Below are 25,632 nucleotides of genomic sequence, written 5' to 3'. Positions count from 1 at the left end.
TGATTTGTGTGCATTAGCAAACATCTGTCGCTATAAGAGACAGCCGTATGTTCAACTCAATGACCAATTTTCTATCGCTATATATATATTTATATAAAGATAGTTGAATGGCCCCTGCTGCTCGGATGAACGAATTGAAGCAATAGATTCACGTTTTTTCTCCTAGAAGCTTAAGTGGGTTGAATAAGTTGTTCTTACAACTGATTTAACTAACCGGCGTCCGAGAGTGGTTTGATTTTGCTTTTTCTCCATTTCACTGGAGGAAAAAAATATTTGTGCAACATGTATTACTGTTTTATTGGTACAACAAAATATCCTATACTGGCAACCATCATCTTTTAGCAATTCATTTTTAGTTCCTTGGAACTGGTGCTCTGCATGCTCTGAAGCCCCTAAGCTTTTTTTCTTTCAGCTTTTCCCATCTACATCCCTATATCTATATATATATATATATGGATCTGGTAGTTATACTTCAAAACAAGTTTGATGATTTGCTCACCTTGTAACATCACAGTCTGATTTATGTGCATTAGCAAACATATTTCGCTATAACAGCCAGCCGTGTGTTCAACTCAATGACCAATACAGAGTATTCACACATGAGAATACTCTGAGGCCTCTATGATCTCACCCAGACAGGTGTATAGATGTTTTGTGCGCATCAACTGTCAAATGGCAATTAAGCTCTTCATCGTTTCTCATCCTAGTCGAACGCAACCTTCCTTGGGATCAAATTAACAAAGAATGCGTGCAGTACAGATCCACCTGGAATGCAAATAGGCAACTTAGGAGCATGCACGCGTGAACACAATTGCGCAACTTCCTTATGTTGAGACTAGGTTGGAGCAAACAGAGCTACGAAGGGAGTCGACCATAGCGAAAGGAGATAGAGTCTGAATCAACCACGGGGGATTATTTGGAGGCATTATGGAGAAGAGGAGGGCATCATTCGCACAGCCCGGCATGTCTGTAGTGGGCATAAAGAGACAGAGAGAGAGAGAGAGAGAGAGGCTGCTCAACGTTGCATGGAAATTGCTCCCGCACTGGTGATGTTGAGGGATTTCACACTCGCAATGTAATTTCACTTTGAGTTGTAGGGTTATAGTCGCTTATTCAAGGCAACATAGATTAGTGTGTCAGACTGGGTGATCTTCTTATCAAGATGGATAAGATAACAGGGAATGATTCAATACAGACGCATGTCCTTGGCTGATATTTCTTAACAAAGTCTTGCCTAGTCGTTGGCTAATCAGCTAATGGTTTTCTCTCTATAATCTCATTTGTGTTGTTCCCTCCCAGTTAAGAAGAACAGGCAAGAATGATGCAACTTCTTGGTCTATAGTCAAAATCTTCAGGGCAATCTTCAATCTTTAAGGCAAAGTTTGGGTCATCTTTGGAAGAGCCCATCTGACTGGAAAGTAATTTGTCATCCTACAACACTTAGACTAAATGTCATCTACACCTCAGGGACTTTTCTTGGTTTTTGGTTATTTTAATTTAGCTCTTAGAGAAAACAACACAAACATTCAGCTATGCTTTAACAAGATAGTGCCATCAAAATAACCATTAGTGCACCACATCCTACTAAACAAAATGATGGATTGCAGAGAGGTTTTCACCTGCCAGCAGACTTTTAAAGTGTTACTGAAACATAAAAGGACATGAAGGTCAATGTCGTTTGTGTGTCTACTGTTTTAGTTGTCAGCATTGAGGAACTGTTTTTTAATAAATTAACTCCTTTGGCAGAAGGGCGCCGCCATACCGGATTTACACACAGCCGGTGACGTCACCAGTGTGGTTTGTACACAAAGTACAAAGTATAGCCAGCCAATCAAACAGTCCAGAGACATGAAATTGATGTGGAAAAATATCTAAACTGTCAAAGAAAGAAGCAGGGATGCTTTTTCCCAGGGTGTATGACAAGACCATGTTGACGTGAATACATTATTTTTTCAAGATAATTTACAAATATCAAAACTTAGTTTCAATCAGTGTTTTATACAGTTCATGTGCATTACAGCCACACCGGAGCTCCAATGGTCACGCATGTCAGCAGCTAACATGCTTTATCCATTGGGGACATTTCTACACATGACAGATATCCAGTTTGATTGCTTTTTAGCTAGGCTCTTGTTTTAGGTCAGGAGGATCCTTTTTAATTGACCTTTTGTGTAGAAATATTGACTGAACGATTGGGGACTGTAACCGATGACCTTGTATTAGCAGGTATCGTCCCTATCAGAATGCATCCTGGGATGTTTTGTTGGCAAAGAAAAATTTGAAATCCACATAAATATACCGGAACCAGGGCTAATGAAAAGTGTTTTGCCAAGTCTTGCCTGAGAAATGCTTTGGCAGTTTCAAACACAATGTTTTCCCATAATGACAAATTATTTCACGATTGATTACTATGACCATGACCACAAAACCAATACTACCAACCCAAAAACGATCATTCCGATGCTCCTATGATTCTAAAAAGGACGTGTTCATTGTGATCACATTTGCAACGCCAGTTCAAAATGGTTGAATGAATACGTAACACAGATTATATATATATATATATATATATATATATATATATATATATATATATATATATATATATATTAAAAAAATGCTCCATGAGGAAAAGATACAATTCTTCAAACATAATACAGATATGTATGTGTTAAATCAAGCCTTGCAGACCAAGTTTAAGTCAATCTCATGTAGACCAAGATGACATTTGGAATTTCCCTAAGAAGCAGCCAGGATTCTAGCTTGGTCTGTTGGAAACCCATGAAGCAATCATTCCCTGATAAAGTTGATGTATGCCTCCTGTGTCAGCCTTGATGGAGTAAATGGGGTTAATAGAAAGGAAGGACAGAGAGAGAGAGAGGACCGGAGATCGAGAGAGAGAGATGGAGCGAGATAATTGGGGTGCAATGGGGAAAGAGAGAAAGAAAAAAAGGAACAGATAAGATGGTTTTCCCACATAATGAAAAGATGAGAGTAGCATCACATGAATTCAACGTAGTAAACGTTGAATTCAAACCCAGTCTTTAATATTATAGTGGATTTAGAGCCATCGTAAAAGCCTCCATTTGAATGCAAAAGCTGTTGGTTTCGCCGTTCCCTAAGAATCTTAATTTAAAGGCTAATTGAATCAGCATGTTAGCTGCATGGAAAGTGAATGAAACTGGGTAGAGCAACTCACTTTAATGAAAGTTGCAGTTGACTTTATCTTTTATGAGCCTGGTCCTCCTTTCAAAAATATTATTGGACACTTTAAGAATGTTGTTGAATCATATTAAATGTTCTTAAAGCATTGGTTTACTAGTCAATCGTGTAAGCAAGTAATTAATTGCTTACTGCAAAAATGTATGAAAAAATACACAGATTTGTACCCACAGCTTCAATAAAACATGTTAGAAAAACGACAGACTAGAAGGACATTATACAGACAAGCCCTTTCCAATATATTTCATATTGCTTTCTACTTTGGACGAGAAGGAAAACCGCAAGGATACTCTGTCTCTCCAACAATGTTATTTTAAATTAGTTTGGTAGGGCAAGTTTGCTACGCGTGGCATGCAGCTCTTATTTATTTTAGCTGTCCATTGTGTGATAATGGTAATAAGACACATTATGGCAAATTATAACAGAAGCCTGAATATTATGGCATTTCAAAATTCCAAATGTGATCCGAGGGCTGTTAAACGCATGTTTGCCTAAACATTTATAACAGCGGGGGGGGGGGGGCTCCTGCAGATCAATCAAACATCACACCATTGAATCCTTCTAATTAACTTTACATTATCCTCGCAATTCCTGCGTAAGACATTGCCAGCCAATACTATTCCCCTTGTTTCCAAAATCTCCCCCTGGTCATTCTTACTCAAGTTGATCACAATTCCCCTTAACTCCTTTATGCTGTTCTCTCTCCCCATCTCCTCCTCTACCTCATTCCCCATCTCTTTCTATGTCACGCTCTCTCTTTAAGGCCTCTGCTGCTCTTATGAAGAACGCAAGCTTTATTGTCTCTGAATTAGCAGTCAAGAAGAGACAAGAGTTGCGATGGGACAAATGAAAGCTGTGCTCCACAGCGAACAAAGGCCCAGCTAATTCTTTTGATTAGGAAGAAGTGGGTCGGTCGTCACCAGTGCCGTATTTGAAATGGATAAATTGGCATGTTAATCTCCTGTTAACAGGCCCCGATCTCAAATTATGGCTGGTCTCCTCTACTCCCCATATAATAGCAATAGCAAGTAAACACAAAGACAAATAAAAATCTGCTGACAATACACATGCATATCATTTACTGGGGCTTTAGTCTTATTATTAAACCATACATATTTCCATAATATAGACAAAGTATAAGACTGACATATGCAGATTAAATCACAGAACTTGAAACTCTTCAAATCCCTCTCTGATGCACTCAGAAAAAGGTATTTGTAAATATATTAATGTCGATCTATATCAGGGGTCAGGAGGATAAATGTATTTACCACAGCACATCTTATGGAACCACACACAACCTTCTGAAAAAGAATGCAAGTTGAACTTCAGGATCTTAAAGATCGTCTTTCAAGTGCCCTGTTTATCCAGGGAGACTTATGAGCTTTTAAGGAATGAACCAAAACAAATCTTAAATTCTGTTTTCTCTGATGAAAGACATCTAGTTTTGGCCATGGCCGACCTGGCTAAAGGGATGGTTTTGTCAATCTAAAGTTTGAATTGAAGTTCAAATCTACATTGTTTATGAGAACAAAAAAGGTATACACACGTTTGCTGAAACTGACAGTTATAAGAGTGATGCTTTTATTTAACTATTCATCAACAAATCTATGGTGTCAAACCTCTTTTCAACAAAGCGCACCATTAACAATGTAATCTAAAAGCTAGCATGTTAAGTGTTTCCAACTAACTCATGCGTTTGTTGCCAAATTAAACAAACTGTGTTCATTCATGCAAAAATCCTAACCAGAAGAAGAGCACATAGTGTGTTATGCTTTAGATATCTTCTCTGAACATGGTAACTAGAGAGCACCTAATGCCTGACTGGCAAATACTCATCAGTCCGTGGACACCTTAATGTCCATAATTAGCCAATCAGAATCTGCCAGCTGGAACACTTGGCTGTTCCCCCCGACAGCCTAGGAGTTCATCTTGAAAGCATCTTTAGAGATTTTGATTGACTCTGCTTTTGTGTGATGCCCCCCCCCCCGTCAGGCGAGGATGGTTGTGGGTCGGACACCACTCGAGACGCGCAATTTTGTGGTGTTGACACGCTTTAATTTTGGAAGTGTTGTCACTACTTAACCACAACCATTGGATAAGAGGAGTCATTTGAAACATAATAAAACAACACCCTTCAAAGTGAGTCGGGTGTGCTAATAATGGTTAGAAAACAGATGGATTAAAGAGTGAATTAGCATAATCTGGAGTGAAACTAAAGGCAGTTAGGCTCTGTGAGCTTGTTTCGATAACCATTGTGCCATGTGTTCTGGCCATCAGGGGGCACTGGTAGGAAATTTGCATTAGTGTGTGTATATATATATATATATATATATATATATATATACATATATACACATACAATGAATTTTTAAATGGGTGATGGCTGGTAATATGTTGACCACACCTTGCTTTTGCTTCAATGAAACCACATAGATGATAACCATAATGATTACACCCTGCATTCATCTAAATGAAATGAGGCGCCCAAGGTTTATCATTGAAATATAAAATGTTTAAAGCCTATATATTAAGTTGTATAAGTCTTTCTTCTCTCTACTTCTTCTCTTAGCTTGATACAATTTGAAAGCGCGGCAAGGCCGTTGTCATGATTAATTGGTGTACTTAAATTGTCATTAGGTCTTGTCAATTTCAGTAATCTATCAGGTTTCAAGTCTTGCTCAAAAGTCAAGAGAATTAATTATTCCCCGTAGCAACACATGTGAATGGGATATTAAGAATACATTTGAATGAACATTGTTTCCCTTTCCTAAAACCATAGTACCGTCCTATCTGAAGGATCGAGCCCGTGGAGGCCATTGTATCACTTCTGTATCAACCCCTCCACCACCCACAGCGTGTTGTAAGAGTACACACAACTTAGCCTCTGCCCATAGCAAACAATTTAGTAATCTGAGCTCCTTGATATCTGACACTCCTTACCCCAGTAATATTAACAGTATATCTGACTGGAAGCCCTGCTCAAATTGACCAACGTCCAGACAGGACGTGCAGCCAAGGAGTATGACGTGTTCATGCTGAAAAACACCAAAAGGGCTCAGTCAGGCAGGGAGGCCCAGGGAGCAGAGGAAGCAGATCTCTGATTTCACTAAGGATGAGCCGCATCAGATTTCCTATGTCTGTATTTGGTTAAACAGTGTTGGATCTCAACTTTAAAGCAAAGAGCAGCAGATTTTCAGGTCACACGTCGGTGTAGGATGACCCTCAATGCCTATGCGTGTATATTTGTTAACAGTGTGGGGTCTCTGCTTTAAAGCAAGGAGCAACGTAGATACAAGGTGGATGTTGGTGGAGGGTGACCTTTTTACGGAGAGGAATACTGATTGAAAAACCATGCTGTGATTTTGTGGGGTAATCATCATTATTGGAGATGGCATCTGTCTCCCGCTCTGTCTGGGGAACATTATTGACCAAATTTCTAATTAGACCAGAGACTTTTCGGGCAATGAAATTAAGAGAGACTAGAGAAGATGACACCTCGATAAACTAGTTTCTCCCGAAGTAGGAATAATGATTGATAATAATTAATGAGTGCTTAAAATAAGTCACTTGAGTACAAATTGTTTCTTGATTACCCACGCCTGCCACATTTAAGTACCTAAGGGTTGGATTGAATAGGGCTTGATGAGGTAGGCTAGCCAGGTACTTAAACACTCTGATGGGCACATTTCAACAAACAGGGGGTATCACTAGGGAAAAGTGAATCGCACGGCAGTATAGTCATATTTTTATACCTCGCTGGCATACCAATTCCTGCAAAGTATTTAAAACAAGAATAAACTGTTAAACTGTCCAGCAGACAGGCCAAAGACAAGCTTCTCTTGGCTTGGCTTTTTCAAGAGACATTTAAGACATCATTCTAGCAATGAAAACAAATCAATTAAGGATTTGACTTTAAATGGCGGCTGTTATCTTTGCAGGGCGCCGGCCAGTCTCACGGTAGATAACGCCACTAAATGTGATCCAACAGTTGAGGGAATGTGGGTGTGTTTACACAAGCCCAGAAGAAGACACAGATGTCCGTTCTCTTCTCTTTTATACTTCCCGACTGCTGCGCTATCAAACCAATTATCTAATACCTAGGAGGAATGTTTTAGAAATGTTTATTCAAACTGACCTTGTTTTGTATTGAGAAATATCAGATGCTTCAAACCTTGCTTCTTGTTTTTGCATTCAAATATACATTCAGTTCACACAATGACAGCGAGGTAAGAGGTTTAAAAAACGACAAGCCAAGTGCATGTATCTGTGTCTTTCCACCACCCTTCTGTCTATCGTCTGTTAAAGATGACACTGATTATAGAACATTGGTCGGTTCAATACCTGAAGCCACTGTGACTGGTCACTGCGTCCTGCTGTCCAGGCGTTGACCTTTCCCTGCTTGTCCAGCCTGGCTTTGCCGGGCTCCCAGGTGAACATGTCCATGTTGAGTGTCCTGAACATGCTGGAGGCGGTGATCTGGTAGTCCTGGATGTGGCCTGACTTCATTCCCATTGGCTCAGAGCAGCCTAGAGCCAAAACATCCCAACAAAACACATGAGCTGGCTTGCACGCTGATAAAAAGACTATGCAGGTCTGTCGATTTGGGGCTTCTGTACACTCTTTTGGGTTCCAAGTGTGTCTAACCACTTGTTGTGGTTTGAACCCCTTCCTTCTCCTTAGTCAGCTCTTAATTACTCTGTAATCACTAAATGGGCCATCTTGTACAGCAACGAAAACTGTAAACTTTAAAGCAGCTTTGTTGACAATTACATTTTACACTGAGTCATGTATCGTTTCTATTCAACTTGACGCCAGGGGAGTACAGAAAACAATCAAAGCAAAAAAATCAATATGAGCGCAAACACAAAAGACATGTCAGTGCTGTGCGGCCAACGTTTTGAAGACACAACCTAGTAGGGAGCAGCTCTGAGCTAGCTGAAGGACTATAACATCAAGGATCAAACCACATTAAAATCACACTTTTCTGGCCAACACTGCAATAGGAAGTGGTAACCATGGCGACAACACAAAAATAACGTACTTCACATTGGGTGTTCTTCAAAGGGTGACTCATTCACACAACATCGAGGGAAAGTGACACTTTAGACCCCAGAATTCTTAAAACAATGTTGAAATTGGTGTGTTCACATAGGCTGTGGAACTGCTGTAGAACACGGACATTTGACAGGCTACAACATAGTGGCTGCGATTTGCCGGCTGTTTGTCAGCCATTTCAATTCAAATTTGAGTATATGGGGGTGCCTTTTAGCATTGCCTTGTTGGACCCACCTGTCAGTTCACATCCGAGGAGCTCCATGCGCAAGGTGCAGTGCCTCCTGCAGACTTGTGGGTAAATGCGCACATACTGGGCCTCTATGGGTGGGGTGAAGGAATTGGCCGAGGGAGCGTTGTTGTCGACGTTCCCTCTGAAAATCTGTTTCAGGAGTGGAAACCAACAATAGCTGTAAACAGACATAGCAGAGCTAACATGCCACTGTGTGTGTGTGTGTGTGTGTGTGTGTGTGTGTGTGTGTGTCTCTCTCTCTCTCTCTCTCTCTCTCTCTCTCTCTCTCTCTCTCTCCCTCACTCACACTCTCTACCGCTCTCTCTCTATCTCACTCTCACTCTACTGCTCCCTCACCCTCTCTCTCTCAACCTCTCTCTCTCACCCTCTCTCTCTCTCTCTCTCTCTCTCTCTCTCTCTCTCCATCTATCTCACTCTCACTCTCTGCCGCTCATGTCTTCTCCATACTTGATACATTGCCATCATCCAAGGTCAACAAGATAGATTTACAGGGCCCATTTCTCTGCCCATTTGAGCTCGTAATTCATTCAGGCAGAATGGTATGTTTTTACATTAGTGGTCCAATTATGTGGCGATACCTTCTAGAGTGTATTTTTAACGTAAAAAGAGCTGAGACAGAGTATGACAGACCCAGCTATTTAACTGCATGATTTGTATGTGCGTGGTTGAGACAGAGGCAGAGATAGATGGAGAGAAAGAGGGAGAGAGAGAGATTGGTGAGGAGAGAGAGAGAGAGAGAGAGAAACAAAGAGAGAGAAAGAGAGAGAGAGAGAGAGAGAGAGAGAGAGGGTGATGGAGGAAAAGCAATATCCATTGAAATGCAGTACATACAATAGCACCAACTTGTAGAACAAATAGAGGTTAGCAACGACAACTGAAGGTTAGCAGAAATAAAGAGTAGTCCCGCAGAACAAGGTTATCAAGCACATCTAAAGCAGGACTTATTGCTGCAACCCCACTGTCACCATTACATTCCCACTCCCGTCCACCACAAAATGTATGAATAACTCACCTCACCCCTCTCCACACTCACACACAGGCACACACGGACACATACACATACACACTTAAGAATTCATACTATATATTTGAGTTTGCGAGATACGCAGCGGAAAACTCAAGTGCATGGAGATCGCTGGACCAAGCGATAAATGTCGAGGCTTGGCAGGCTGGTCATTTGGGGCCTGGCTGTTTTGAGGACAGCCACGGTGGGCTGTCAGAAATGATACAAAGCCGGGTGGGGCGTTTGGTGGCTATTTATCCCCAAATAGTATAAAAAAAATCCATTTAGAAGTAATAAACGTGGTAGGGGGCAGTGAGATGGGCCCGGTGTGAGCAAGCTAATTAAAAAGCCATCTCATCATGTCCTTCAATCTGCCCTTGACTGAGTGCATGATCTCCACTCGCTGTTTGTGGCTGCTTGTACAAATTTGTTTGAGTGTAAGTCTGTGTGTGCGTATGTGCGTGTGTGTGTGTGTGTGTGTGTTTGTGTGTGCATGGTTGCATGTAGACTGTTTGATAGAGATAGACTGATAGGAGGAGGAGACCAATGGGAAGGGGTAGTGAGAGACATAATCAGGTGTGTGTGTGTGTGTGTGTGTGTGTGTGTGTGTGTGTGTGTGTGTGCGGGTGCATGTGTGTGTGAGTGTGTGTGTGTGTGTGTGTGTGCGCTACTCACCATGTCCCCATCCGTGCCCTTGACCTTGTACGTCCTCCATGTCTTCCCGTCATCGCTGGAGGCTACTTTGTACGACTTGACGTACTCTGGGCTTCCGATGCGCTTTGCACCCTGGGTAATTAGGCCCGTGACCCTCATCCTCCTCTGCAGGTTAATCTTGGGTACAGAATAAGAAGCACAAAAAAAATAGCACCATTACCATTCCCATAATTTATTTTCTATAATATTTCATGGGAGCTTGTACATGTGATTGTTGCTATCAGCGTGAGAGCGAGATTTTGCATTATGTGCGTGTCTCTCTCTCTCTCTCTCTCTCTCTCTCTCTCTCTCTCTCTCTCTCCCTCTCTTCCCCAATCCTTTGTAATTTTTCTTAAGTCGTTGGGATCAATTTGCCCCCTGGTATCTATTGTGTCAGAACCATCCATCTTGTTCAGAAGGGGTGTGATGGGATGGAGCATTTAATCAATCCTGACACCCGGGATCCAGTGTGTCAACCCCCACGTAGACACTGTCATTACAGAGCCCATGCAAAGCGTCTTAGCGTGCCAGGAGCGTGCAAGAGGGAAGAGAGCCGAGCGTGGAGAATGTGATTGATGTTTAGATACACACAGCCCCACGATTCGTATCGTAGCACCGCGATCGGTGTCTGAGTAACTACTCCGTGTTTGATGATACCATGTTAATTCAAACCTTTGATGAGCACACTTTCTTTGATTTGTTTTTCACATAAAGTATTTATATTGGGAAGACACACAACACAAGACCGTCCGTGATGTTATTCTCTTATTCTCGTCTGTGGTCACGGAAGAGAAGGGATTTGATTGTGAGGTTATTTTGTCCAAAATGTATGTGGGAATGTGTTTGGTTTACAGTTCCTGTTGGTTTATTGTTCATCCTCTGGCTCCGTCTCTAAGTTGCAGAAGCTAAGACCCTACGATGCTGTGCTGCATGCCAAGCGTGAATGATGGTTTGAACTGGCAGCCAATCTTTTAGATTCACTTTGTCTTTCATGAAGATGTTACGTACAGATTATGTTTGTGGCTATAGACACATGCTAGAAAACAAAATCCCAGAAAGAGATTTGTATGTGTGTCCCCAAACCAACTCATTAAGGGCTGTTTTGTTTTAGCGTTGCTTCCTCTGCTGTATGTATGCTCCGAGTGAGAACATGTCTGCCTGCCAGTTTTAATGTCTTAATGTGCTTTTAAATCCTCTGCCCAGGGACAAGCACTGAAAACTAGCAGGTCAGCTAACACTGACATATTTACTTAAATGTTTATCAATGTCCGGCATTAATTAATCACGTCATCATGTTTGCAAGTCACTTTGGATTAAAGCGTCTGCTAAATGCCGTAAATGTATTTGAATAACGTGCTCCTAAGTTTCAGTGACACAACTTCAAAAAGGTTACCAAAGCCATGTCTGTATGCATGGCCAGGCTTTAGGGCCTTCTTCATTCATTAGTGCTGATTGTAGCCACAAGGAAACTGAGCTCTTTTGAAGTGATTGCTATTGTACATTAGCCATACTCTTTATGTTAACAGTAAGGGAACATAAATGTCAGAATTTCCCCTCAGAAGTGTGTGAAACCCTGCAGAGAGAAGTGTATTAATATAAAAAAAATGATTTCTACCTTTGAGTGTCAAGAGACAGCTGGTTCAGCAGGAGGTGAGGAGCTCAGTGTTTAACACTTCTTTCTAAATCCATATTCATGCAATAAAACACCTTTCATTCTCTGGCGCTATTGCTAGAAAGATATTTTGACTGCATAACATGACATGTTATTAGCGCCAAAGATGCTGGGATTTACACAATGTGTAAGGGTTAAGCCTCAAGCTTGTTGTGTGCGCTTAAAAACACCACCATACAGCAAGTCCAAAACAGATGTGATATCCAACGTGGATTATGACACCTTGTTGGTCCAGACAGTCACCTTGATCGGACAATGCACAATGAACAATGGCGTCGTATATGATCACGCCGTAGGGCAATTTGGGGATTTACAAACAGAAACGACCAGATATGCTTCAGTTCAGTAATAGCTAGTGGCTGAATTAGTGAGACACATAATCACAGTACTTAAGGCATAACAGCCACTTTTACACTTATGCACACACACACACACACACACACACACACACACACAGATTTTGATGTTCAAACCAAACCTGCTGAAAGTAAGGTAAGTGTTCTCCTTAAAATGTCTCCAAGTTTGGGTAATGGTCCTCTTCTCGGTTCTGAAGAACTTTCTCTGATTTCCCAGAGGTTTTTCAGAAGTACCCAGGAATGAGCACAGAGTGCGTCTAATTTGTCATGAGCTTTGGAGTCCCACCGATTCTGTCTTCATTAACGCTGGTACTTTGTTATATACAAAAGGCTGGATTATGTTCTTAAATGTCCCTTGGAGTAATAGAGAAATGGATGCTTGTTGGGCACTGGAAAAGGTTATTATGTGTCATGTATTACTCTATGTCAAACGCAACACAAATAAACCATTAATTGATATAAAAAACGTCCCAGAAGCAATGTATAAAAGACAGGCATACTATGAGATAACTCAATCAAAATGGTCACGGGTTTGGACTTATCAGACACTGTGACATGTTTTGTCAGAACAAAACTCGTAACAAGTCAGTAAACAGCCAGATAATACGAGCCAGGCCTTATTAACTTTTTATCGTAAACCAACACATCACTTCTGAAGCTCTCCCTCCAGGTACACTTGTAGAGAGTTGGCCGCTAATTGTTGAGGTCACTCTATACATCCATATGTATAGAGCTTTGTTATGTTGGAAATTAACTGTATACCAGTCCAACAAATACAAAGACGTGATTATCCCTGTGTAGGACAACAAAATAACACTTAATCTCAAACACCACCATCTCCTCTTACTCACAAACAAAATATAGTCCAGAGTAGAATAGGAACATGTTAATATCGGAGCACAACAATAAATGTTCCTTTATCCCATAATTATTTCATAACTATTTGGAGGGGTGTACCCCAAAGGTTGAAATCATAGTTCAGCAAGATTTGTATCTTCTCAAATTCTTTTTATTTTTATGGACACATGAATATTTTTACTATCCATCCATTATTTTCAACACTGCTCCTAGTGTAATGTTACGGTTGGATCAAGCATACAGATCGATCGCTCCGTCCCTTCAACTTGCTTCCGTAACCCTGGTTACCTTCAGGAAGTCAATCAACACATCCATAAGTCAAGAACTCGTTATAGATCCATGGCGTTTTGATCTTGTTAAAGCAATCTTCAGCAGGGAACTAATGGGACAATCCATGTGGGTCTAATGATGTCAACTGATGTCAATGAAAACTGAAAACCCTGATCCATGGCGTTAAACTGGGGGCAAAAAGAGAGGTGATCCCAGTCAGGTTCCAGCCATTAACACCGCTAGACCCATGGTTGGACCGCAGAGGGTTCCTTTTGCTTCCCACTTTCGATCGCGGAGCGTGAATATTTCTTAATTATCCATCCCTTATTCTCCACATTGGTTCCCTTGTAATGTTATGGTTGGATAAGCCAATAGATCTATCACACCTGTCCTTTCAACTTGCCTTGAATCGGCAAATAATCAATTGAACTGGCAAATCAGAGTCGAGAGGGCTGGAACGGGTTAGAGAGTGCAGGATGGCACAGCTCTAATTGTTTGGTATTTGTATGTGTCGATTTTTACATTAAACAGTTTGTCCATTCCCCACGGGTCTGGCAGCGTCCTGGTCTGACTTAACATGCAGATCCATCCACTTCGCCAGTATAATCGGTTTCAAAGCCCCCTAAGGCAAGCAAACCTCAACTGTGAAAGCAAACCTTCTGCCTAACACACTGCCAGTGCGTTGACATCCCTTCGCCGTCCTGTTTTTCTTGAACACATCGGCCCCTTGACGGCTCCATGGCGCCCTCAGCGTCGTGTGCTACTTCTCATGTGGCATCATTAGAGTCTGACAAACCGCCTGAATATTTCATGATCCATGCTCTGTTTGTTATTTGTGTTGCGGGCTCTCTTTATAACGTCCATTTCCTGACATTCTCTGTTGCTCAGTCTGAGTCAGAGGGTGACCTCTGGTCGTTTTTTTTCTTCTTCTGTGTTATTGGTACTCATCGTGTTGGTCAATATCTCTTTGAAGTTCTGCCTGGTCTTTTTTTAGTCCCACATCTCTTTCAGTCACTCACTCGCTCTGTCTTTCTATGTATCTTTCTGTCTGTCTCCGATCCATTCACCCATCCACCTAATCTTCTAAAGAACAGGCACCTGCTGGGTTTCTTTGTGTTGGTTTAAAGTGGAACAATCTGTTCACAAGTCTCAAAATATCTGCAATTATTTGTGGTCTCCTCGGGCCCCGATCCACCCGGTCAGTTAGTGAAAGAAGGACAGCACGGGGCAGCCAACTGGTGCACTTATAACTAGCCTCATGCTATCCATAGATGCACTACACGATCAATCATATTCTATTTCATGCTTAATTGTGCATCAAGAGGCGGCAATCACTGACGATCATGAATCATTGACGATCAAAATTTCAGAGATAACAAAACAAACTGAACTATAAAAGCAAAAGGCTCTACAATTAAACACGCAACTTAAGAACTATCACAACCCTATGAAGAATGTCGTTGTTTTCCACCTCCAAAAAAACATAGCACTGTATAAACACTTGCTGAATGAAGCGGAGCCCATGATAGCGCTTCCTTACACTCCACTAGGCTAGCAGCTGTTCAACCCTCTGCTTACACTTTTAATTGCCCTCCGGAATGAATCAGTAGCAAGCCATCAATTCATCTGTGCCAGTAATTAACTGTAAAGCCAGCCACATTAGAGATATATGATGGCGTTTCCAGATGCATTTCCATAAACAAAACAATTCCCTCCCAAACAAAGACTTTTCTTCTTTAAAGCTGACTATATAAATGTTGGTTTAAGTGTCTCACACCGAAAAGCCAAAGTATGCGTTGCAACAGTTTTGTTTACTTTTTTTGCTTTCCAGCCTTAAACGATGCCCTTTTAGGATTGTGTTTGACGGGATTGTTTTTGGTGGACTCATGTTGCACCGTGACATTCAGTGGCCCCAGTGTTTGTGGAAGAGTCTCACCTGGATCCAGGGCCATCGGTCATTCTCTGCAGCGGTCCAGGCGTTGACCAGGCCCTTCTTGTTGAGCCGTGCGAAGTAGGGGTACCACTTCTGCAGGCCAAAGAGCGCGCGGTGGGTGGAGGACGCTGTGATCTGCTGGTTGGAAATGATACCGCCCTCCATGCCCAGTGGTCCAGAGCATTCTGGGGAAAAGCAGGAGAGGAGACAAATGAGAGCCAGCATGCATATGTATGCTTGTTTGTTTTCCCTGGTTACAGTTGAGCGGTATTTCCAGAGCATCTTTGTCACCACACCGTGTTTCCAAGAGTCATGCATACATTCATAGCGTGTGAATTAACAATATAGTGCAGACGAATTCACATGCTGCACATGTGATTCATGCACCTGTCAGAGAAACCATGTGTTGCCATTTCACATTTTATTTAATAATGCGATCATCATGTGCCAGCCAAGATGGGCTACCCTTGGCTCATGGCTGGACACCATCTTAAGAGCATCCTGAATTTCATAATTAGGAGCAAAACCTGTCTCAGTGACAGCTGGGGATGTTTTCCTCTCTGGCTTTTCCATCCATCATACACAAAGGACACAAAGTGTCTATGGAGAGTCTCCGCCTGTGGTGCTAGCAGAGGCCACTTCAAGGTAGTCTGCCCCACAAGTCTCCAGTGGGTTGGTGCGTAGCCCGTTTTGTTTTTGTCAATCGAGTGTAGTCATTTCTTTCTAGGCGGCTGCCCCCTCTTTAGTCCTTCACATCATAACAAGGCACCATTGAAATGCTGGCGAAGAAGACCATTTTTTTTTCCTAACAAGCAGCACATACCTAGCGAATGTTAAATTACACAAGAGAATAGGTCATTCTGTTATGATATTTCACAAGAAGAATTAATGAATTAAAATCAGATCAAACTCAAAATAAATGGGGATTCCATTGAGGCTAGGAAAGGGTAGGACATGCTTGGTGATTCTTCACGTTGCTCATTTGGCCCACAGCTGGTTTACGATCAAAGATGCTGTGTTCTGTTAAGATTCCTCCAGCACAAGGCTGTATTCCATTAGAGGGACATGTGTTATGCATGCAAATTTGATTATTTTCCCTGCCATAGTCATGAAATAGTGCATCCTGCGGGCCGCCATTCTAATAGGAGGCACAGGTGTGCTGAGAAAACCCTGATCATAAACAATAAACTGGGCTTGAGTGCAGGTCTCTAATGACCGTGGCGCTCTGCCATCCACAGTGAGCCACCATTAAAAGCTGTTCATGGCTACTTTGCTCTGAATAACTTGTGCGGTAAAGCTCCATGTCATCTTTCCCACTGGGGCTAACCTTAGGCTCCAGTAGTGTCATAACCTGCTCGGTAGTTCAGCTCATGTCAATGACTTACAGCAATTAGAAGCTAGCCCTTGTTGCTTAAAACCCCATTTGAATTATTTGATATACAAGCACCGAGGAGTAATGAGCAAGAACAAAATTTTCAGCGTTTATTTTTACCTCCTCCTCAAGCTGTGGTTTTATATCGTCAACAAGAGCTTTGAAGAGAGGCAACATCTGTATTTTATATTCAACAAGAGTTGTTAAGAGAGGCAACATCCTAATACACTGTAGCATGTCTTTTAAAATAGGATTGTTTTCATTCTTCAGAGATATGTTCCAATCCTGAATAGGGCATTCATTGAGCATAAACAGGCTTCAGATGAAGGAAATTAAAGGTTGATTATTTTCATTTGTCAGAAAATAGAACCGGGGTCACCCCCATCAAAGATTGTTCTTATTTTTTCAGGTTTATCACGGTTCCTGCGTACTCCATGGAATACCTGCCTTTTGTCGTAGGCTTTATCATAGCTGTGTCAAACTAAAGCTTACTAAACCTCCCAGTGTTATCCTAGTGAATCTTTTGAGATCAACCGTTTTTATTGATTTCCTTTATGCGGCACTCACACAAAAAAATAAATACATATGTATATATATGAAAAAGGAATTGTCTAAGCATGTGATTATATGGCCATTGCCATTCAACTGTCAGAGGTATTTTTCAAATGATTTCTACCTGTGCAATGTTTGTATAGTGTTGTAAATTAAAAAGGACATTTGTATGCTTTCATAAATGGCCACAGTTGCAATGTTAGTAGTTTTTTTTGTTTCTTATTGTTAAGTTTTCATTTTTCGCAATTGGTCAAAACCAAAAACGGAAGACCACATTTATAGAAAAGTGATTAACATAAATGAATAGCAACTACCAGGGGCTATGGATAATGGCGTTGAAATTACTTTTTCAGAATGTTTGTTTCACATTGCCGCGACACATTCCCTACGCGACTGCAATCACATAGCTACTTTTGGTTAAGTATTAAACATTACCCCAAAAAACAGATTATACAACAGATAGCAATGAAACAGAATTATAAACTGTGATTTTGATGTAGCGATGATAACCTATTAAAATGGAAAAGTAGCTGCGTACCACATATATAATATAAATTAAGTTGTTGTAACAATCTACATTATAGCAGCCCAGTGTATTCTTTTAATTCAATAGGCTTTCAATAAAGCATGGGAACACCATAAGATGTAAAATAAAACCCAATCAAAAAAGGATATAAACATTTGATTGTGTTTATGACACCATAGGGTGAACCTGTAGAAGACCCAGGCCTTGATTATATCTTTTCATTATCTTCATGTCCTCATTTAGATAAGCACACACCCTTCCTCAACAACTCACACATCTTGTGAGGTCCGTCTGTTCACTTCTGAAGCTATTCATTGAATTTAATTCCTTATTTTTTTATCTCCAAATGATAATTAGATAGATAAGCTAAAATATGATGATTAATCAAAAAATTTAATATTTCAGGGAATCCCCAAAGGACTGGAATACATTTGCTTACTGCATCTGAATGTAATGCTCAGCCTTCAAGAAAAAGCAGCAGCTGTGGTCAATAAAAGCCTCTGTTGTGGAATGCACCTATCAGACATTGCGTATTTCTGATATTAGAAAGGTCAAAAGGACATTGCACAACACATTAATTGCCATTAGTTGGCACTTTTCTTTACAATCAGTCCACGATTGTAAATTAAATGTTTTTGTCCTGCAACTTTATTTTCTCCATAGTTAAGCTTCATACAGCTGTGTTTTTTATCATACAAATATCTCTTCCTTGAAACTAAACACAGAGTGAGATGTTCTGGTATTACTTCCTTACCTCTAACTCTCTTTACGATTCTAATAGTTCCACAGCACTAAGCGACTTGACATCTGTAACCACACACACATGGTCTCTGTATTTTTTTTAGTGCAAGCACAGGAATTTGTTAACAATAAAAAAAGTGTGCGATGAAAAAGAAAGAACAGACTTGAAAAATACTAACCATGTGTTTGAGTAGTTTGAGGATACAGCATCAAATAATTAAATGTCTATGGAGGAGCGAATGCCTCATCTTTTCATTTCAGACCCAACAGAGTCTGATGAACTGATATGTTGATGTTAAAGTGGGAACATTTTGCTTTGTTCACCTGAATCCCAGTATGAGCCTGTCCAGTTGCCTTTAACTCTTGCAGCCCCACAAAACAGAAAGAAAGAAGGGCTGTCCTAACTTATGCATCTCTACTCTCTACGTTGGAAAATAGAACCTGAGGCTATGAGTACAGTTGGACTCGCCGAATGTTCAAACAGATTCAGGAAGATCAACTAAACAGGGAGTCAGTCAAGGATCACAAGCAGCCAGGAGTTTTGTTTGTTTTGCTGTTTGTTGGACATGTTGCTGCAAAGGAGGAACTCCACTGTTTCGGAGGTCTCCAGTTTCGGGGTATATCCTATAACATTAATTGCACTCTTATACTCATGCAGACATAAAAGTGTCTGAACTGCTGTAGGTTAGTAATACACTATATTGTTGGTTGAAAATTAAATTACAATCATTTGATAATGGCATTAGTAATTTGATGTGCCATCAGGGTGTTGATATTTTCAACCTTATCATCCGATAGAGGAATCAGAACATGGACAATGATGTATACTATGTTTTGATTACTAAAAATATAGCTGGAGGTTGAAAGTTCACATCTCCCATTTTTTTTAAGATGTAGACATCAGACTGTTCTTCTAAGGATAGAATGTTTTCGTAGCCTCTGTGTTAAGGAATTTGTTACGTAAGAAAAGCAGACTCCTTCATGGGTATGTTAAGGCATTTATCTCAAACAAAACCACCAAAACTTTTTCACTCTTAGGTTGCACAGGCCAACTAGCGCAAAATTGCCACCATTGCAAATCAAAAGCACGCTTTTGGGCTATTCTACTGTGGATGAAATGCTTGTGTGAAATGTTTGTGTATGGTATTTCCTTACTGCTTATTATTTTTGTAAAACTGCTCACATATTACTATTACTATTATTATTGCTAAAGGGCATTCTATACAGTACATGTCAAGCAGAAAATCAGAGAGAGAGAGAGAGAGAGAGAGAGAGAGAGAGAGTCAGAAAAAGAGTGTGAGAGAGAGAGAGTCAGAAAAAGAGTGAGAGAGAGAGTCAGAAAAAGAGTGAGAGAGAGAGTGAGCTTCAGAGAGAGAGAGAGAGAGAGTAAGCTTCAGAGAGAGAGAGAATGTGGCAGCACTGAGAGGCAAAACAACTTTGAGCCCACAGAAGACTGGAACAATGAAAACAATCCTAGCACGTAATATCCAGCTGCTGGAGCAGTGGGGCCGGAGCCAACGGGGATCCAGCGAGACAATGAGTAATGTCTGAGAACCTTCCTGCAGGGTTCGTCATGTCTCTGGAAGCAAGCAAGATGTGTGTGTTTCAGCTGACTAAAAGCTGTTTGCATACCACTATATTATTATCAGCATTCAAACAATCTAGCATCTGTATTACCTACCCACACTGCCTTGGTTTAGCTTAGCTCTCGTCTTTTCTGGAAGTTGTCGAAATAAAGGTATGGGGTATTTTGACCCTAAAGGTCGAAATACACGGGGCATGGATGGGATACCTCTCGCAGGCAGGGCGAGTAGCGTTTCTTTTACCCGCTAGACGGACTCCGGTTTGTAGCTTGTGGTGACGTACGTTGCCAGTGTTCTTCCACCTGGAGGATCAGCGTGTTTTGCGAGGTGATAATGACGTTGGTTATGCAGGGCTTGAAAGTGTCGGCTTTATTAGCAGTGAATTAATTAACTAGGGCATTTTTACTGCAGGATGCACATTGATTTGATGGATTTCTTTGAATGTGCAGTGTTAAAACACCCACGAGGTCGCTCTGCTGTGTTTCATTGCCTCTGGTACAATGAAGTATTTATTTTAATCATTTTTAGACAGACCTAACTTTTCTTCGGAGTTTGTTCCTGTTTGAGCCGTGCGTGGAGAGAAAGAAATAGACCACCCGGGCAACGTTAAATGTGAAGCCATTGTAAAAGCTTTAGTTGATTATAATTTACACACTTTCTTGCGGGCAATCCGTGGCATGGATGTCCGTTGCACATGTCATTTTGCTGTAACAGTGTTCCTGATAAGTCTGTGGAAATGTCCAGCATGAATTGGGGAAGAGTTAAGTTTGTTTTGATAAAACTCATCTTTCTTCAGAAGGAATACCCGCCTCCCTAATACACCTCCAACCATGACCTTGAATGAAAGTTTCATTCCAGGTTTCAGAACACAGAGACAACCTTCACCCAACATAATGACATCCATACTGCTGTTGACTCCTGAAACATAATCAGTTGCACAAACCTTTCAGACGCTTTTATTATAATTATTATTATTATCACATATCTCAATGTGGTCTCAATGTTAGATTTATCCTGGTTTCCTGCTTTCTCACCTTGACTCTGAGGAATTTGTCACATTTTGGCTCTTCTGGATACAACCTGGAACAAGTCAACCAAGGCATGTACCAGACTCTGTCCACAGACTGTCTTCAGCAGCTAAATGCTTCCCCTTGGTCAGGGCATTCTACTGCCAATTTAGATTTTATTAGACCAGACACAGTTTTTCCTGTGTCTGGTCACTCCACCAACTGAAAGCGAAACTAAACTACCTGAATAGCACCTGAAACAAACAGCTCTCTCAACCAGAACACAGGGTTGCAAAGCGCCTCGCCTGAAAGTCGGACATCTTGTCCTGTCCATTGGAAGGCTACACCATCTCTGAAAACCTGAAGTCTCTGTATTTGAGTCCTGCAGGAAGTATGCCACCATCTCCGCCTACTTCTTCATCTGACAGCTAGTGCAATGTATCACAAAAGTAGTAAAAGTAATGTAGTATGTTCTCCAAGAGCTAGTTGATAAATTTTGAGGAAATATCCGGAGAAACGGTTTAAATGGCAGTGCCTCAACCTGCCTCAGTAGATCACCTTCTTCGTTCTCATTCATCATGTAGCCAGGTTATCTTTGCCAGATAGTTGATGTATTTCGTTGAACAGACACAACTCTTACACAGCTGTGGCTGTCCTCACCTTGCCGCTTTTATTGAAACCTGTGCTAGATGTAGTCTGTCAGGGCAGCTGGGGGGGCAACCCTCCAAGCCCTGGCCTGCTGGTCCCCGTGCATACATCAGCCCTGCGACAACACACATCACTAACACTGACACTGCTGGGCTCTGACAGCTGAATCCATCTCCCAGAAGCCCTACAACTAAAATCCCAACCGTCTCGCAGAGCCTTGCTGAATTAATTACACACACACGCACACACACACACACGCACACACACACACACGCACACACACACACACACACACACACACACACACACACACACACACACACACACCGATCATAATGTGGCATTGAGATAAAATTCCCATGATGAAAATTGGAAATAGGAATCGTGGCAAAATGTTACAATTAACCAAACAAATAAAATAAACAAAAAGGCAAGCAACCCCAATATATATTGGGTTTAGCGGGTTCAGGGCTGCATTCCATCTCTATCATAATCCTGACATATTACTTGGCGGAGAAAACCCAATTTCAGCACCGCATAATAAACAAAATAAAACCTATTGAGTTTTACTGTCTCATAAAATGAAAACCACTTGTAAAATAAGTGACAATGAACAAGCCCATCTCTTACTTTAAGCCGGGGTTTGGAAAAGGACGAGGGTTAGCTAACACACTGGCTGTGACGTCTGCACAGTTCAGTGTTTACTCCCTGTGATTGGGTTTCCAGGGTACGAGGCCGTTCAACTGCCAACAGTGCTACATGTGGGACTAGATATCCTGTAGCTTATTAAGACATGAAATGAAGAACTTAAACTGAGCATTGAAGGATCACAGAAGCAATATTGTGCCTCAACCATCCCGTCCGCCCGACCCATCCCCTGCCTTGCTCTTTTCTTTGTGATCCATTGGGTGGGGCTTTTCACCACAACTTCAAGCAGTGTTGATTCAGAGGATTGCGAAACAGATACTTGGAAAGGAGAACAAAGGAGTGGTGTGATCGAGTTCAATGGAAACCCCAACTTAAGGGTGGTTTGTTCAGAGAACAACACATAGAATGTGGAAGGTTAATCTCCACTCCAAGTGTCTTTAATGCATGCAATGTTTGGTTCATAACACAACATTCATTATTGATCACTCTTGATGCACACATTCAAGATTGGTTTGAAAGGGTTCCATGTGCCACGCTGGCCTTACCCTTTGAAGAGTACCAGGAAAATATGCTGTTTTAGCAAGTTAAAAGGAGAAACCATAGTACTTACTGTATTGGCAGTTCCTTCCCATGTATTCCCCCGGACATTCACAGGAGTAGTTGGCCACCAGGTCAGTGCAAATACCCCCATTTTTGCAGGGGTTTCTCTCGCATTCGTTAACATCTAGAAGAGCCAAGGGAGAAAAAAACAAGAGCGTTTGTTTCTTTGAAGCGGACATGTAGGCAATTAGAAAGCCCTCATTCTCATTAGCATGCATTGCTGGGGAGCATTTATTGAATTTGCTCCATTTGGTACCTGCTTTGGCCTGACCATACAAACTTTCACAAAGACATTGGCTTGGGGATTGAAGAAATCAGACGGCTCCTTTGGAAGTGATGAACGCTAGACACGCAGTCAACTTCTAGATTGTTAGGAATAATAAACATATTCTAAAGCTGTGTAACAAATGATTACATTTAAGGTTATATTTTTACTGAGTATCGTCTAAACATCCATTGTTTAGTATAAGTACACATAAAATGTAATGTATGAACTTCTAGTGGAAGAACTAAGATAGCATTTAATGTAACACATTACAATACCCATTTCAATTAAACAGTGTGTGTGCGTATGTTTGCTCATCATTTTGTATTTCAGCATGTGAGCCAAACTTCATGAATGTTTCATAAAAGGCCATTTTGTTGGATCTCAAATGCTGTCATCTTGCATATTAATATACCTCTTCCACATCTCACACATCAGGGAACCCTTTTACAGACACCAGAGTGGCCTACATTTCCTGTGATATATTTATGATAAAGAATCCTGCTCTGCTTGCTGTTACACTGTGGTAGTTAAAAGTTGGGATAAAGAAAACGTTGCATGCGCAGTTTTAGTAACCTGCAAAGTAGTGCATGGCATGCCCCACTGAGAACGATTATGGTAAATAGTGTTATTAATGGGGCTACAGGATTAGGATTAGCATTTTAGCACCTGCACTTTACAGAGGGAAAAAGAGATTAAGCTAAATGCAGTATATTGATTGTCAGCCCCAAAGTTATGGGTTGCTCAAGTTCAGGTGATAAAAATAAAAACACAATATCAAGTCAGTTTGACAATCCAGTCCTCACCTATGTTTCCTTAAATTATTATGTTGCTTTAGAAATGCAAATTCACAACCACTTTTACTCAGAAATATGTGACCAAAAATGTACATGGCCAGAAGGGACACTTTTTATGATTCATGCAGGCTGTGTATTTTACCAGCCATGTTGTCCAGGCTGTATGAAATTGGACATGGAAAGAAAAAAATAATCACTACAAATATTACGATTTTAAGAAATATTTGTCGTTCTGTGGACCTTTCCTCTAAATTGATGTTGTGTTGCATGCATTCTGGTCAAGTCTGTAATTAGCTGCTTGTAAGCCTCTTCTCTAACAACCCATCATTAATTAAAATAAGCAAACACCACACTTGGAAGGGAATCATCTTGATTGTGGGACGCGGTTACAATTAAGGGGGATTAGGTATTAATTAATTCCGGCTAAACGGATTCCCCTCAAACTCTTAACTTGACAAATGCCAACTAGCCCTGGCATTTTCAATCATCAGTTGAGTTTTTAAGATTCACAAAACTATTGTAATGCTCATTAACACAATGCTAATGAATTTGATTCAGAAGTGTATAATAATGTCGCCAAGCAAATCTTTTGTTCTATTAATTCTTAAATATATTGTGGAATGAGGGAACATTTATCTACCAACAAATCCAGTATATGTCAGCATTCTTTGAAGACCTAAAGCCAAGTCAAATTTGTACACACATACAAGTTAATGTTTTTAAACTGCTTATTGAGGTGTATAATGCAATTTGGACACAAAACACTGAAGACCAGTGTGAATGCTCGATTAAGTGACGATATCAGGCCGTCCACATATTGATGTCAATAAGTTGCCCTGATACCGAGATTAGCCCACCAGAATTTACAAAGAGCAATAACGTGTTCTGCATACAGCACAAAACAGCTTTAAGGGGTATTATCAGCGTTATCGCACAGCAACCAATGTTGTGATTCCTCCCTCTCTTATCTTAATGTTTCAAACCTGCCTTTATTCAAGGCTACCATTCAGGGCTGGAACGGGCCGTTGAGCAACTCCATATAGCCCGGGGGCAAAACGTATCAGAGCAGAGAAGAAAACACACAGCCAGTCTCACGACTACCCGGCCTTTCATTAGAAGCCATCGGCTCATGGAGGATCAACGGTGGAAAAGATAGACTTTTTTCTCTCGCTGAGTAAAGCTATTGTGGGGTAGAGGGGGTGGGCAGGGGCAGGGGGGGGGGAGGGGGGGGGGGGGGGGGGGGGGGGGCGAGAGGAAATGCATCACTTTACGGAACAGAGGTAATCCACCCAACGGAAAGATGAGAAGAGAGATGAGGAGGAGATCCAGGTGAAAAAAGGATGTGACAGAGTAGAGTCTTGGGTGGTAGTAATATGTTAAGAGAGGTATATCCGAAAGCAGATCGACACACTGTCTCTAGTCCGCAATGACTAGAGGGCCAGAGAGAGACATAGGGTCATAGAAAATAAAACCCTGTCCTATTATATTGCATTGATTGGGAACACAATAACAAACATGAGTGCACTGGCTTATTATCACTTACTAACTAACCTGCCTCCTCATATTTAATCACTCATT

The 25,632-nt window shown here is 41.1% G+C and overlaps 1 protein-coding gene across 2 annotated transcripts in view; it reads right to left on the bottom strand.

Annotated features, from left to right (window-relative positions):
• LOC307084694 (EGF-like repeat and discoidin I-like domain-containing protein 3) overlaps positions 1–25,632 on the bottom strand; it is a 75,448-nt gene that overhangs the window by 14,238 nt on the left and 35,578 nt on the right. For both annotated transcript variants that reach the window (XM_079749166.1, XM_079749167.1), the window contains exons 4-8: positions 23,003–23,116; positions 15,319–15,500; positions 10,209–10,364; positions 8,515–8,659; positions 7,567–7,751 (exon numbers count right to left, since the gene is read on the bottom strand). In XM_079749166.1, coding sequence (XP_079605292.1) covers positions 7,567–7,751; positions 8,515–8,659; positions 10,209–10,364; positions 15,319–15,500; positions 23,003–23,116 — 782 coding nt within the window. The remainder of the gene's footprint in view (positions 1–7,566; positions 7,752–8,514; positions 8,660–10,208; positions 10,365–15,318; positions 15,501–23,002; positions 23,117–25,632) is intronic.

The sequence above is a fragment of the Pollachius pollachius genome (genome assembly GCF_949987615.1).
Source record: "Pollachius pollachius genome assembly, chromosome: 1".
Classification (NCBI taxonomy): Eukaryota; Metazoa; Chordata; class Actinopteri; order Gadiformes; family Gadidae; genus Pollachius; species Pollachius pollachius.
Note: the sequence above shows the minus strand (reverse complement) of the source record. Positions and strands in the feature narration are given on the sequence as shown.